Source organism: Haplochromis burtoni, unplaced genomic scaffold (assembly GCF_018398535.1).
Source record: "Haplochromis burtoni strain Fernald_Lab_line unplaced genomic scaffold, NCSU_Asbu1 Contig_365, whole genome shotgun sequence".
Taxonomy (NCBI): Eukaryota; Metazoa; Chordata; class Actinopteri; order Cichliformes; family Cichlidae; genus Haplochromis; species Haplochromis burtoni.
This window is the reverse complement of record NW_024582726.1, coordinates 238,527-254,633: the sequence shown is the minus strand read 5'-3', so window position 1 is coordinate 254,633 and position 16,107 is coordinate 238,527. Positions and strand designations below refer to the sequence as shown.

The 16,107-nt window shown below is 42.6% G+C and overlaps 2 protein-coding genes across 3 annotated transcripts in view; one reads left to right on the top strand and one right to left on the bottom strand.

The window, feature by feature from the left end:
- Positions 1–16,107, bottom strand: part of LOC102311338 (nuclear receptor ROR-alpha A) — a 186,344-nt gene that overhangs the window by 111,612 nt on the left and 58,625 nt on the right. The window lies entirely within an intron of this gene.
- Positions 1,200–6,568, top strand: LOC121815912. 2 transcript variants are annotated; one of them, XM_042228919.1, is made up of 2 exons: positions 1,200–1,302; positions 1,673–6,568. In XM_042228919.1, exon 2 carries the CDS (start codon positions 5,496–5,498, stop codon positions 6,441–6,443), a length of 948 nt encoding a protein of 315 aa, XP_042084853.1. In that variant the 5' UTR covers positions 1,200–1,302; positions 1,673–5,495; the 3' UTR covers positions 6,444–6,568. The 2 variants fall into 2 exon arrangements, with proteins under 2 accessions (XP_042084853.1, XP_042084852.1); XM_042228918.1 differs by having other exon boundaries at positions 1,550–6,568.

Sequence of the window (16,107 nt, the reverse complement as noted above, 5' to 3'; positions counted from 1 at the left end):
CCAGTGTGCAGTGTTGTGTGTTCAGTGTGGGAAAAGTGTGATTCCGTGGAGAATAATCTGCTCTGGCTCTGTCACCTCAGTATGTATGACTGAGAGGAGGTGACAGTGTCTCCTCCTCCATCTGCTCCCAGCAGACTGAGAATGTAAAAAGGTGGCCCTCTGCCCACCTCGCTGTCAGAAGGTGAGAGCCAGGATAACAAATCAAACACCATCATGCCTTTAAGAACAAGGAGGATGTGCAGATGTGTAACGAGGCATATCATGAAGCTACGGGACAGAACTGTTGAAGCTACAGTGCTATGAAAAAGTATTGGCCCAGTATTCAAGTATGTATGCAGCCACTCCTGGTTTTAACCATCATGAAAATAAGATAAGGAGGAATCTTTGTCTGCATTTCTTTGTAGGCATTCATACTCTTCACACTGAACAGGAATATCAGGAACTGTCGGGATCGAGTCACCAAATGAAACAAATAACAACCACTCAGACGCCAAATGACAGCATAAAGCAGAGGTCAGTGTGAAATTAGGATTCAAACTTTGTTATCTACCTGTTATCTTTTTACATCAATTAAATTACGTACATACACGTGTGTAAGTGAAAGCAGCTTCCTTGTAAATGCACTGGAACATGAGTTTATGAAAGATGTGCCTTTGCTAGTAGAAAGATGGCTGCACACTGCAGAGATTTTAACAACATATGGGCTTCTACATATTTAGTTAATGAAATCAGAACTTCAGTTTGTGGAAAACAGATAGTTGTGTTTGAGTATCATAATCTGAATTATTCAAAGCTGAAATTTAATGGAAGAGAAATTACAGAACAATATTGCATCTGAAGGGCTACTAAATAAAAAAAATACAGTCCTCTTCAGTGTGAAAAATGAAGGACAAAATAGGGTACGCTCACAGTAAGACTACATTGTGGATGATATGTCCGTACTGACATAGGGAAATGCAGCATAGCTCGAGCGCACACACTGGGACTAATCCATGCAGTATGCAAAGTGTGACGCCTCAAAGGCATTTATGTCATTTATCTTTAAAATAATTCATTTGTATGTATTTAAGTTAGAAAGAACAGTAAAAGGGTTTTCAAAAATGTTAAGTAAGAAGATTTTATTTTGAAGGTGAACTTGCTAATAACCTCACTTCCTGGTGAGTTACCTGTATTGGTTCATTTTCACACGCTCCTTCCTGTTTACTTCCTCTTCCTGGTTGCTCTAAGAGGGAGAGTGACATGTGGTCATGCTCTGAGGCTTATCCACAGCCATCCACTTGGGAACATTGTTCAGGCAACGCTGTAAGTGTATATATTTCATGATGAAGGTGTTAAGAAAGTATGAATAGCAGTAGTTGTTAAAAACGATATTTTATTTGTAGTTCATGAAGGTTGATTTGTACGTGTTAAAAAAGGCATTCGTTTTGATGATCATTACTGTTGCTCAAGCTAATACGAAGATGTAAAGTCATATTTTGAGTTCTTTCGTGATGCAATATTTATGTAAACATGGTCATTTTTTCTATTCTGTATTTCTTTTCAACTACAGTTACACTACACTGCTTGTCAAATGAAGATTCTTAGAGTAAAAGGTCAACTCTACTCAGACTCCTGTATTCATTGACAAAGGTTTAGCTTGGTGTTTAATCAGAGTTGCTACACTCTGCAACAGAACACTACAGTGAAAAGGCGGCACTCGATGTTCCTATCCGTTTGAGATGGCAGCAAGCAACAAGTCATCGGTATCAAATACCAGGAGCAACATGACATCAGCATCATCTGTAAGTGCGGCTCGTGCCAGAGCTAAAGCAGAAGCTGCTAAGGTAGGAGCATCATATGCTAGCCAGGAGGCTAAATTAAAACTGGAAAAGGTGTTAGAGAAGCAGAAAGGAAAACTAGATAAGCTCAAAATCAGTTGGAAACTGCTAGAATGGATACAGAGCTGGAAGTGCTAACATTAAATCGTGAATCAGACGCAGCCATCACTGAAGCACAGGTGTTAGAAGATGTAGCAGAAATGCATGGAAATATAGAAAATGTGTGCTTAAATTGCAACATATTAGTGAATATGTTTGCTCTCATAATGATCAGAATCAGTCTACCTTTGCACCAGTATGTGTCCCACTTGTTAAATCTGTAGATTATGCAGAATCACAAGATCGTTTCAGAACATGGCATCCACCTGCAAGCTTAGCGGAATTCCAACATAGGAATAGCAAGCCCATGACTGAAACGGGTGATGGGACACATCCACCCACAACAAATCTGTCTAAAGTGACCAAAGCTGAATCAAAGACTGACATCAAAAGGACAAACCCTCGCAAATATATAGGTGCTCAGTCACAAACACCCCGGCATATGCTTTCAATGAGCGTGTCACAACCACCACACCCTCTTGCACAGTATTTGGCGTGACGTGATGTTGTTACGTCAGGACTGTACCAATTTGATGATAAGCCAAAGAATTTCCGTGCATGGCGGTCCTCATCCACTAATGCCGTGGCTGAAGTTCAACTTACAGAAACACAAGAGTTAGACCTCATGGTTAGGAAAAGAGTCTGGACAGCAAATAAGATGCATACACTTGGTGCACGTGAATGATGCTGGTTTGGCTCTGCGCAAGGCATGGGAGAGACTGAATGGCTGCTATGGTGCCCCTGAGATGATTGAGAAGTCACTGTTTCAGAGACTTGACAGTTTTCCAAAAATTATGGCCAAAGATCACATCAGATTACGTGAACTTGGGGATTTGCTCATGGAGATACAAGGTGCCAAGGAGGATGGATATCTCACCAGTCTGTCGTATCTAGACACCTCCAGAGGTATTGCACCCACAGTAGACAAGCTTCTATATGGGCTCCAGGAGAAGTGGGTGTCATCTGGGTCATGGTACAAAGAGGAGAACAACGGTTGCTTTCCTCCCTTCAATTACTTTTGTAACTTTGTGTGTCATGAGGCGAGGAAGCAAAATGACCCCAGCTTTATTCGTTTTTTTTTCTCTTTGGCTCTTGGCGAAGGCGGTCGCATTTTTCTCCTCTCCTTTTCTCAACGAGAAGTCTGGGCTCGGGTGAGCCTGAGTGCTGAAGATATCTACCTTTTCGGAACCATGATAACAGGGTTCTTGCTGATCGGAGCTGGCTTGGCCCTGGCTTATCGAAGATTAAAGAAAGCGGAATCGACTGTTCAAAACCCCACAAGGCTGCCCGCTGGGATTGAATTGATGGGACGAGTGGTGAGTTCTCAAAATGGGCTCATTGAGCGCAGCACGGATAAGATCTTGGAGAAGCTTAAGGCTGCCGTGAACACTCAGAATAAGACCTCTGAGCGAAAATTGATTACACCTTGGAGAAGCCCACTGCGGTCGTGAGTTCTCAGAAATTGCTCTTTGAGCACAAGAAGGACAACATCACGGAGCGTAAGTTTGATAACATCATGGAGAAGCTCACAGCTCTCCAACAGGAGATTGAGAAACCAGTGTTGGACTGTTAGAACAACTCACATGAGTTGTTCACATTAAAGTAAAAACCACCATCACTTCATGCAGCTACCACTTCAGCGCCAGCTGCGGTCTCAAGGCTGGAGCTGAACAAAAACACCCTGACAACAAACTGTGCTTAGACTGTTCCTCCCTTATGCAAGGCCACCTGGGTTGGCTGGAAGACTGTTTACTTAGTCTGGCAGGGCGAAGGACACTGTCTCAGCTGAATTTTGGACACACACACACACACACTGATACACACTCATCCCCCCTCCCTTTCCGAACGCCTTCGATGCATGTCCCCTCCCGGGGAAGATGGCGGTTGTATAGGAATTTCTTTCATTTAGGTATTAATCACATTATTTTATTGTATTAACATGTCTGACACTCATACTGTAAGATAAATGGTGGGGGGTCTAGTAAGGAAGCAGACAACTCCACAGGAAAGAGTCTTTTGTCTCTTCGAGGACTCTGGGAGGTAGCAAGGGAATGTGAATCTTAAGGTGTGAAACAGCTGTGTACTGCCTTTTGCAAACCAAGTCTACCACCCACAAAAGCCCAACCAAATCAGGGTAGTTTTTGATTCCAGTGCTCAGTACTGCGGGGTCTCTCTCAATGACGTGCTTCTGACTGGTCCCGACCTTAACAATTCTCTCTTGGGTGTCCTTCTACGCTTCTGAAGGGAGAGAGTAGCTATCCTCGCTGACATCCAACAAATGTTTCCAACGGACTCAGGCTTCACTGGCTGAATCGAACCTCTGCTTGCACAAGTTTGTGTCAAACAGTCCAGCAGTCACTGGAGCTTTCCTGCCAGAAGATTGTGTCCCACTCATCAAGGATCTGGATTTGAGTGGGGAGACAGCACCTATGCAGTGCAGCCTGGGTTTTCTGTGGGAGATCAGAAAAGATACATTCACATTCTCTGCATCAACTATTATCAAATCTTTCACCCGACGTGGAGTCCTCTCTATCATCAATAGTGTTTTTGATCCGATGGGTGTGCTGACACCTGTCACAGTCCAGGGAAGAGCTCTTCTTAGGGAACTTACTTCGGAACTGACTGACTGGCATGCACCTCTCCCAGAGGACAAGCTGAAGAAATGGGAGAGATTCTCTTCAAGTCCTAAAGGAGCTTCATGTGCCACGTGCATACACATCAACCTCACTCCCCAAAGCTGTACACACAGAGTTGTGTGTAATCTCGGATGCCTCAACTATGGTCATTGGGGCCATCGCTTACTTGAGAGCCATTCAGGAGGATGGAAAAGTGGAAGTAGGATTTGTTATGGGCAAAGCCAAATTAGCACCCCAATTTGAACCAACCATCCCAAGGCTCGAACTCTGCGCTGCTGTCCTTGAAGTAGAAATGGCAGATCTCATCCGGGAGGAGCTGGATCTGAAATTGGATGCTGTCAGGTTCTACACAGACAGTAAGGTGGTACTCGGATACATTTGTAATATGACAAAATGCTTCTACACATATGTCCATAATAGAGTCCAACGTATCCAACAATCTACCAGACCAGAACAATGGCATTATGTACGCACGGAAGCAAACCCTGCAGACCATGCATCCAGATCTTTGCCTGCATCCCATCTGGCACAGAGTTCTTGGTTCACCGGACCTTCATTCCTGCATCAGTTATCTGCAGAAACAACACAAACTGGTGAGACGTTTGAGCTCATCGACCTAGAAAATGACTCAGAGATTCGACCACAGGTACACACATACATTACTCATCTGGAGGAATGTCTCATCAGTGTTGGAGGCGGACTGAAACATTCTCAACTTATGTGTGAAGAAAAGAACCCAGTAATCCTACCTAAGGACAGCCACGTTTCCTTACTGCTCGTATGACATCACCATGAGCAGGTGAGACATCAGGGTCGACATCTCACAGAAGGCGCAGTAAGGGCAGCTGGACTGTGGATTTTGGGTGGTAAGCGACTAATCAATTCAGTCCTACACAAATGCGTAATCTGCCAGAAGCTGGGTGGGAGACCGGAAGAACAACGTATGGCTGACTTACCAAGGGAACATCTCAAGGTTTGCCCTCCCTTCACATACGTTGTTTTTGACGTCTTTGGGCCTTGGTCTGTTGTAACCAGACGCACCAGAGGAGGACAGGCAGAGAGCAAACGGTGGGCCATGATGTTTAGTTGTTTGAGTTCAAGGGCCGTCCACATTGAGCTGATTGAGTCTAAGGACACATCTAGCTGTATAAACGCTCTTAGGTGTTTCTTCACTGTCAGAGGCCCTGCAAAGGAACTCCAGTCTGATTGTGGGACCGACTTCATTGGAGCTAGCAAGGAGTTGGAGATGGACAATACTGTACAGGGGTACCTCAGCAAGCAAGGATGTAGCTGGAACTTCAGACCCCCACATGCTTCCCACATGGGAGACTCATGGGAACGGATGATTGGTGTTGCCAGGAGAATCCTTGATTCAATGCTCTTGCAGCAAAAGAGTCGCCTAACCCATGAAGTGCTGTCAATGCTAATGGTAGAAATCACAGTTATCATCAATGCACGTCCACTCCTACCTGCGTCTACAGACCCACACCAACCTTTCATTCTTTCACCTGCCACGCTCCCCACACAGAAATCAGGAGTTCCACCTCCTCCTGGAGATTTCACAGATAAGGACGTCTTCACAAAACAATGGAGGCAGGTTCAAGCGCTTGCAAACCAGTTTTGGGCCCGTTGGAGCAGAGAATACCTACCATCCTTACAACAAAGACAAAAACGGACAGTGACACGCAGAAACCTTCAGGTTGGGGATCTGTTTCTCCTCAGGGACAATTGGACTGTCTGCAACTATTGGCCCATGGCTATACTCACAGCAACTTTTCCTGGGAAGGATGGACATGTGAGAAAGGTTGAGGTAAAAACGACTGACCAAGGTGACACAAGAACCTTCCTAGGGCCAGTTGCAGAAGTAGTTCTTCTTCTGCCTAAGGACTGATTTAAGGACTGTTGTTTGGACTCATTCAAGTTCATAGTGGCCTCACATAGGCCAGGCGGCGAGTGTGATGCCTCAAAGGCATTTATGTTCATTTATCTTTAATGTTTGCTTATTAATTCATTTCCTGTTTAATTCCTCTTCCTGGTTGCTCTAAGAGGGAGAGGACATGCGGTCTTGCTCTGAGGCTTATCCACAGCCATCCACTTGGGAACATTGTTCAGGCAACGTCGTAAGTGTATATATTTCATGGTGAAGGTGTTAAAAAGGCATAAATAGCGGTATTTGTTAAAAATTATATTTTATTTGTGATTCATGGAGGTTGATTTGTACGTGTTAAAAAAGGCATTCGTTTTGATGATCATTACTGTTGCTCAAGCTAATACGAAGATGTAAAGTCATATTTTGAGTTCTTTCGTAATGCAATATTTATGTAAACATGGTCATTTTTTCTATTCTGTATTTCTTTTCATCTACAGTTTTCACCGCTTGTGAATTCTGAGGGTAAAAGGTCAACTCTACTCGGACTCCTGTATTCAGTGACAAAGGTTTAGCTTGGTGTTTAATCAGAGTTGCTACACTCTGCAACAGAACACTACACAAAGTCTATGTGGAAGGTAAAGAGACCAAGGTTTTGTTCACTGTTCTTAGAAAATGAAAGCCTTTTAAAAGTTCTGATCTCTTCAAAGTTGCAGATTCTCATGATGACATCTGTAGCCGGGACGTCTGTCCTGTACCACATAAGTGTTTGTTGCTAAACCTCAGAATGCTCTTCTGTTGACGTAGCACACCTTAAAAATGTTAGTCTTTGTGTACCTTTGTGTATCTCTCATTAATACTTTTTCATTTTCCTTATGTGAATGGTAAAGAATTTTGAATCTGCTGCAAATAAATATAATACTACAAACAAACTGAGGAAAGAGAGGAAATGTTCACACTGAGAATTGCGATGCTCTAAAATTACACATTTCATGTCCATGAATTTTCTTTCTACAGTATGACATTAACACAGTGTCATAAACAGTTGGTGTGAAAAGACACAAATGACAAAGACAAAAAGCCTTTAACATTAATACACAGGCAGGAGATTCTCTGCTAGGAAGAGAAAGAAGCTAAGTAATATAGTATGAGAACATAGTAAGAAGAATGAAAGAAAGCCTCTAATGTAGGACGTAAAAACAGTAGTGCAATGGGAAATGTACTGCGAGGAAGCAGAAAGGAAGATTTGGGTATGAGGAGAAAAAGGAAAAAAATCAGAGGGAAAAACAGCCTTTTAAGTTCAGGAAGCAAGAAGTTTTCCTACTTAAGAAGGAATTAAATAGGAAGGATTTGAATTAGGTAGCATGGATGAGCAAAGCATCCTTTCCAGTTAAGCAGGGAGGAAGAAATAAGATTTCCTTTTCAAACGAGACAAGATGAATGAGAGCTTAGAGTTAGACTGAGGAAAGTAAGGAAAAATTAATTTCCTCTCCTTTTCATTTTCCTTTAATTTACATAATGTTAACCCCAGACTTGATCTAAAGCTAACCTGATCTATGACAGTGTGTAAATCTGCAAATACTGGCTTGATGCATTTAACAGAAATGATCATTTTTCAGTCAATAAATTATGAATTTAAATTAATGATAAATTATAACACAAGGTTGTTTCCTTTGTGGAATAATGACTCCATAGTGTAGTGATTTACACACACAGTCACCTAATAAGTGAAAGCCCCGTGGTTTAAGACTAGGAGACACCATGAGAAGGACGCGTCAGGATGAGCATCCGATGTAAAAAACAAACAAACAACCAAACTTCTAAATTAAACATGTGGATCCATCCAGTGTGGCAACCAACAGTGAATGTGGGAGCAGCTGAAATTTGTTTAATAGGCAAAAATCTTAATTTGTGTTTCCTTTGTTGAGGAATTTTTCTTCTAACTTCCTCTAAAGCACTCAATCTGAGGCGGTCCTCTGATGTACTCATTTCTAATCTTGTCCATTTTTAGGTGCAGTTGGTCTGGCTGAAGTGTGGGAGGTCCCTGATCCACCCAAAGGGTGGAGAAAGGTCCGCTAAACCCATCCTGGTGTCAGAGTTAGAGCCTTCAAGTAAAACAGTACTTGTGCTGGGCTATGACAAAAGACTCTCCAACGAGGCTGAATTAAAACAATTCTCTGAGGAAGAGTGGGCCAATATTCCTTCACAGTGATATTAAAGAGCAGTGGCGTGTCCAGCGGGGTGGCCTGGGGGGGCACAGGCCACCCCCCCAACCAGACTGGCCACCCCAGGTGCCACCCCAAAGGCAAAACAATAAAATTCAATCAAATATCAAATGTCCGATTATGTTTTCACGGTGAAGCTCAGATATCCGAGTGTAAGTGAATGCAGCATCGGCTTCTGCGCTATGTGCATCACGTTAGCAAAGGTAGGAGAGCCAAGCACGAAAGACGGCACTGCAGGAAACAATTTTTCGGTGAAAGAAAATGAGGACAGAATAAATGTCCCGGTAAGTAATATTAAGTTTGTTGAGTTTAGTAAACTTCGGTGAAATTAGAATACCAAGGAAAAAATAACACTTAAAGAATTATTGCAGCCGTCGAATATATCAGACAGTATGCTACTGAGGGCAGCTAACATAAGAGTTATGAGTTATAAGATATAATCTAAGTCGTAACATTGCTGTATGGAGCTGCAGATTTGGTTGCAGGTTAACATAGCTGGACTGGCCATCGGGCATACCGGGCATATGCCCGGTGACTTATTTTTTATTTTTTTTGTAATGGCATGAACAATGAGAGGTGGTGGATTGGCCAGATGCAGGTCGATGTGTAAAAATAACTCAGTTGTTTGGTGGTGGCTATGGCGGGGCTTCCACAGAGGCCAGCAGGTGGATGAGGGAAGGGGAGGCAGGAGGAGAGCCCCGAGGCAGCCGCCAGTCCGAGTGTCAGGTGAACTGAACTTCAGGTAAGAAGTTATGACCTGCAGTCTATCTGGGTCAGATATAAACCAAGTTTAGGTGGAGTTTATTTTCGTTGTGCTGACTTTTTACCGTCAGTTGCAATAACTCGTACTGCGTTCTAGCCAGCTTGACGGAGTTTTTATACAGCTGGGTGGGTGCTATGATGTTACTGATAGTGAACTTTATTTTATTCATAAGGTTAGTTAGTACAGTTGCCAACGGCTCCTTAAAAAAATGGAATGGTCCCTCAATCAGAGAAAATATTACACGTTTTGTATTGAGCTGAGAAGAGACGCAGTTTGTCCCGGACTTTCGCTATAATGAAAAAAAGACACAAAGCTGGAGTTATTCTGGCGTTACGCTGCACAGCTGCCTCTTCTTCTCTCATTCTCTCCCCTCTCTCTCCTGTTTCTACTTCAATCATGAAACTGATCAATGATCAGCTGATCGGCTTTTCTCTCTTGTTTATTTATCGCCCACTTTGCGCCAGAAAGAGGAAACCACCGGATGTCACGTTAAACAACATCAGCATGTTTGATCAGCTGTTGTTAGAATTTATTTAATATTAATTTCTAGTATCAGCTGATGTTTGTTGGAGCCACAGCTGTAAAAGCTGCTGGTCATGATGTCGGTTTGGATATGTGGTGAGATTTAATTTAAAATATCTAGCTTTTATTAAATAATTATCTAAATCTTACAACCAAAGTTTTTATCTGACGTAAAATGTATAGAAATCATACATATACCAAAAAGACTGTACATCACTGTCACAACAGGGTTTGTTTTCATTCAAAGTCTTTATGGCTTTAATACCTGGTGGGCCGGTCTGTAGTCAAAATGCCCGATTTTCTGTCCCAGTCCAGTCCTGCAGGTTAATACTGGCAGTGTCACCATGCCAGCTGACTGTATTTCATCATCAGCCAGTGTTGTTCTTTATACATCAATATTACCAAAGTTTACCATAAGGCAGCATAGAAAGTATTTACTTGCTTTCAGGTTTTATTCAAATGTTAGTCTTTTCAGTTGTTTCCCCACATTTTTCCTGTTTCAAAATCAAACACCAGTTTGTGAGGAGATTATCTTCTTTTTTTGTAACAGGCAGATAAAGTTTTGCATTGGCATTGGCTAATTTGTCAATTGTTTCTTACAAATGTTCGTATTTTAATATTCAAAAATGTTTTTGCCCAAAACATATGTGCACTATATGTCAGTAAAAATACTATGCAAATATTGATGTCCTTAACTGCTGAATAAACACTGACTGATTGTATCTCTTGTACTTTATCAACGCAGTATCTAAAAACTTTGCACCGTAGTGGTTAAAATCTCATTCTAATAAGAGTTAAAAGCGCATTCGGTTATTAGGTTTACAGGGTTATTGAATTATGGCTAATGGTTGGTAGAATTTTTTTTAAACATTATCTGCCAATTACATCTGCCACCTTTCTCCAAATCTGTGCCCCAACCTGCCCCCCCCCAACAAAAAAGTTGTCGCAAATGCTTGATTGCAGTTCTTGCTGTAAGGCTGGCACAGCAATTTCTACTACAGTAGGGGCAGTTAGGTTTAGATAGCTTCTTCTTTGTGTGATATTAAAATGTGTTTGTAATTTCCAAAAAATATTCAAACAAATAAGAGCAAAGGGGGCAAATACTTTTTCATAGCTTCAACACCTCTTTCCCATAGTTTCATGGTATGCCTCGTTAACTTTATATTTAAATATTGCCGGACATAAACCGGTCTGTTTCACAAAAAAAGGTTGGGGACTGCTGTTCTTACTAACTGTCCTCCTCCTTCATCCTTCATCCTTCTCTCTCTCTCTTTCATTTTCTATATTCATGAATTCCTTAAAGTACTGCCTCCATCTTCTCACTGCCTTCTCTTCTCATCTTCCTCTCCCTTACACAACCCTCCACATTTACCTGAGCCTGACCACTCCCACCACCCCCCATGCCCGTGCCCCCAAGTGGCTGGGCTAGACCACGAGTAAACTAATACAGACAACAACATTGAAACAATGACTGAGGGAACATGGGAAGCACAGGAAAGAAGAATCTTTAAAACACACACAGACGCATGCACAGACACAGAAATAAAGAACAGAACAACAGATGATGTGAGATTTTGAGATTTCCCTCTAAGCTCATTTCAATGATGTAAATATAGCCTGCTTGTAGTACCTTCCACTGCCTGACGGGGCGTGTTTTGTAGTGAAGTACATAACTAGGGTGGAATGAGATAGTTATCAGTGGTTATCATTATCCTTTAAATTATTAATCACAATCTCTGTGATATTGGGCTGTTAATGAACCAAATGATCCTACCGGTGCTGTACAGCTGAAGTTGATACCCCACCACCCATCCTACATACGAATCATCAACTGATAGGCCAGAAATATTACAGACCCCAAAAATTCAATTTCCCCGAGTTAATTTACTCCACCAAGCAGGGAGGCAAGCATCCAATCTGAGTTTAATTTCTGCAGGAGTGAGAGGTGACAGAGGAGAGGTGACACTGAGAATATTAATGAGGACAAGCTTTTATTTTGTAAACCATTTTTCAACCGAAAAAAGTTTATTATTTAAATGTTGCTATAAACCACTAAAAACTCACACACTTTTGTGGTGTAATGACACATTTTTTTGACATCTGACCAAACAACTTGGTCTAATTACAGTTTCTGTGAATAAACAACATACAGAAAACAGCTGTCAGACTGGTGTGAATGATAAGCTGTACAGACCTGATATTGGAATTTAAATGGGGTTGGAAATGCCAGCCTCCTGCTCACACGTGTGGTTGCGAGATAACTTACACGCACTGGCCTTGGTGAGCACTTGTATTACTGACACTGTGGGGATAAATCCGTTAGCACAGTCAGAATTTGGAGGATCAGCCTCCTTTTTGTAAAATCAAGTCACATAAATGCAAATAAGGGTTAGTGGGAGGAGACCAGAATACACTTGCCAAGTATTAGGTACGTTTAGCATAAGGCTAGATTAACATTGCATTAGGATTAGGTTTGGTTAAAATCAATTAAACCTAATCCTAAACCATGGAGGGTCTTAAACAGGGGTGGAAGTTAGAGTTATTGGGCTAACTTTAGGTAAGGGTAGAATAAAGTTAATTTGACGTTAGGGAGACAAAACATCACTTCAGAGAGATTTAACCAAATAAAATGGCTATTGAAATCAGGCCTACTCCATATGGACTCTGGCCATTATCTCCAGAGCAACTGAATCTGCCACAGTTTGTGGAACACCATCTTGCTCATCATGAGTCCACAGGAGGGTTGTGGTGCATTCAGGCTCAAGCCTTGACCTTATTTTTGTTGTACAGTGCTTCTTCACCAAGCCCTCTTTCCCAAAAACAGTCAGGCATGTGGACCTCTACATGAACCCTTGTGCTCACCATCAGCAGTGCTCACCGAAAAGGTGTCGGTAAGATCGTGCACGGTCCGGAATAGCGTTCTCGTATTGTTCCGATCAGCAGCTTCCTGTGCTTCGTTTGCTTTCGGCTTGACCCATTCGCATTCATCCCTTCAACAGCTTTGCTTCACCTGCCAATCGAGGCGTCGGTACCGCTCCTCTGCGGCTTGCTGTTGTTCATCTGATGTCGTCTGATCCCAGGCAATTTTCGCTCTTTGTCGTTCATCGACTAGCTGCCATGTTCGATCTCGGATCCAACGTTCCTTGAAGGTCCCTCTTCGCCGATCAATGGCATTCTTGGCGCTGGCCGCCACGACGGTTTGAAGACACTTCCAGTGCGCCTCCAGATCTTAGGCAGCAAAGCGATTTTGGATCTTGACACTATATTGGTCGCAGAGATCGCAATCCTTGAGCTTGGCAACGTCGAAAGGGCGCACGCGCCAAACATCTTCTCTTGTTCGTTTGAGCTGCAACTGGATCTTTGCCATAACAAGATAGTGGTCAGAGCCAACATCCGTGCCACGCCAAGTGACAACGTCAGCGGTAGCTGACCTCCATCGCCTCGATATGCAAACATAGTCGATCTCATTTGCTGTTTGATCAGCCGGGCTTCTCCACGTCTTCTTATGAATTTGCTTATGACGAAAGTATGAGTTCCTGATGCAAAGATTGTTCACCGCACAGAAGCTAATCAATCACAGGCCATTGTCGTTGGTGTTTGCGGCAGATCCATGCAGGCCAATCACCTGCTCAAAGCCATCTCAATCAGGTCCAATCTGTGTGTTGAAGTCGCCCATGAGTATGAATGAGGTCACCTCGTCCAGGACCGTTTGAAGCTCGTCGTAGAAGGCGTCCTTGTCCACGTCATCAGCGTCCTCGGTTGGAGCATAAACTTGAATCACTGTGGTTTTCGCATGGGCGGAAATAAATCTAGCCACGATCAGTCGTTCAGAGCCTGGTCACCAATTGGCCAGTGCGGCCAGCGCTCGTTCCGATACGGCTAATCCCACACCTTTAATGTGATCAGTGACATGTCCCGCGTAAAGTATGATCTTCTTGTCACTGTCGCCCACTTCCAGTCCATCTTACCTCGCTCAGGCCCAGGATGTCCAATGTGTATCGCTCAAACTTGTGTAGCACTTGTGTTAACCGTCCACTGTGGAATAATGATCACATAAACTAGTTGAACCAGCATATAAAGTTCACCAGGGAGGATAGGAAAAATGACAGATTAGCCTTCTGGGAGATTCCTATCAGCAATGGGGGACATTTAACATGTTGATGTGTACCATAAACCAACACATACAGATCTATTAAAAGTTTGATTCTCATCATCCAATGGAGCACAAACTTGGTATCATCAGTACGCCACAACACAGAGCGAACTGCGTAGCAAACACCCAGGCAGTAGGAGAGCACGCTGTGGAGCTGTAGAAGGCCAGCAGCAGTTTCTTGTCCAGGTTATTCTTCCTCAGGATTCGGAGGAAATGCAGCCAAGGTTGGGCCTTCTTTACCAGGGCGTTGGTGTTGTGGTTCCTGGTGAAATCAGCGGAGATGTGGATGCCCAGAAACCTTAAGGTGGAGACAGATTCTATCAGTTCTCTAATCTGAAGTCCAGTATAATAATTTGTTTTAAAGATGTTCAGTTTCAGGTTATTTTCTGAGCACCAGTGGGATGAGTTCTCTACCTCCGCCCTGTATGTTACAGATATGAGCCTAACCACGGTGGTTTTATTGGCATACTTGATAATGCTGTTGGTTGGGTGGGTTGGTGCACAGTCATACGTGTACAGGCCATACCGTAGGGGGCTGAGAACGCAGCCCTACACAGGGATCCAGGATTAGTGGTGAGGATGTCTGGTATTATGGTGTTGAACACTGAGCTGTAGTCCATGAAGAGCATCCTCAAATAACTCTTCCTGTTCTCAGTGCTCTATGAAGGGTGATGGTGATGGCATCGTCCATGGAGAGGTGAGGAAGCCCTCACCAACAATAATGAAAAACTGTGTAACTCCACCATGCACTTAGGTCTTTTCATGTTTTTTTATGTGTGCCTTAAACAACTCAAAATTTTTACTTTAAAGGTACATTAAGCACTTTTGGAGAACACGGTCGCAGACAGTTACAAATTTATCTTAGTCTGTTAACTCTAAGACGCAGAGAAGTAAAAATATCTAACTTTGTCTTCTGATAAAATCAAAATGCTTTTAATACTCTTTAATATTCCACAAAGTTCTGTCACCTGAGGAGAAAAGTTCCCTGGCGTCTTTTAAAAAAAACACCTGGGCTTGTTTTCACTTTGTGCTGTCAATCATTATGTGAGACTGCATGTCGGGTTTTCTCCCTAAATATCTCATCTGGGAAACAGAAGTAAATCATTATGATAAGCTGCTAAGCTCCTCAAGGTGAACGAGAGAGAAGAAGATGAAAATAATAGTAAAAAAAACCTCCTCCAGCAATGTGAGACATCACTTTCGTTCACTTCGGTTAACTTTGCTCAAAGTTACCAAAGACAAATAAAGCATCAAAAGTTGATCCATCACGACACAGCAAAAAGACACACCGACCTCCTTCAGAAAAATGATTACACAAAGACGGCACTGTGTGTGTGTGTGTGTGTGTATCAGGTCAGTCTAAGAATACCAGCTCAGACCTGCTAGTGTAAAAGATGGGAGAAACTTCCTCATCAATCAACAGCTGTTAAAACTTTGCCCCACTTTCATAGTATAAGAAGGCCGCCGTCTGTCCTTCACAGAGATTCTCAAACACAAGCAGGGTCAAGGTGAGCAAAGTCCCCATTGAGGGACCTGATGGAGGAAACAAACTTCTCTCAGATGCTTCAGCACTCATTTAGGCTTTCAAAGTACTAATAAAAAAAGATTTATAATCCTGTTTCTTTCTTAAAGTGTGATATGTTTCCCCTCAAAACAAGTTGTTCCAATAGAGCATTTCAAAAAATAATGTTTCTCCAAATGCCAGCAGTCATTAAAGACATATTAAAGAAAAATTGCAGGAATTTGGGAATAAAAACAAATAATAACCAAAGAGGAGAAAAGGTAAAACAGAGTGAGCATCAGGGTTTAACCCCTCTTTCAGTCTTAGCCAGTCAGACTGCATGAATCCATAGAAGTGTCAAGTTTTGCAAGATGCTTGACCCAAACCTAACTGCCAAGTGCCTTGAAACCCGAGTGCAAAATAGAACAGAAAAAATGGAAAAACTATCAAAACCATAAATCATTACATTATGTGGACAGTGCTGTCCATACACGTAGTAGTATGATGTATCTACTTTTCCCCCT

Coding starts and splice junctions, on each gene's coding strand:
- LOC121815912 (XM_042228919.1), top strand. CDS start 5,496: ATGGCTGACTTACCAAGGGAACATCTCAAGGTTTGCCCTCCCTTCACA.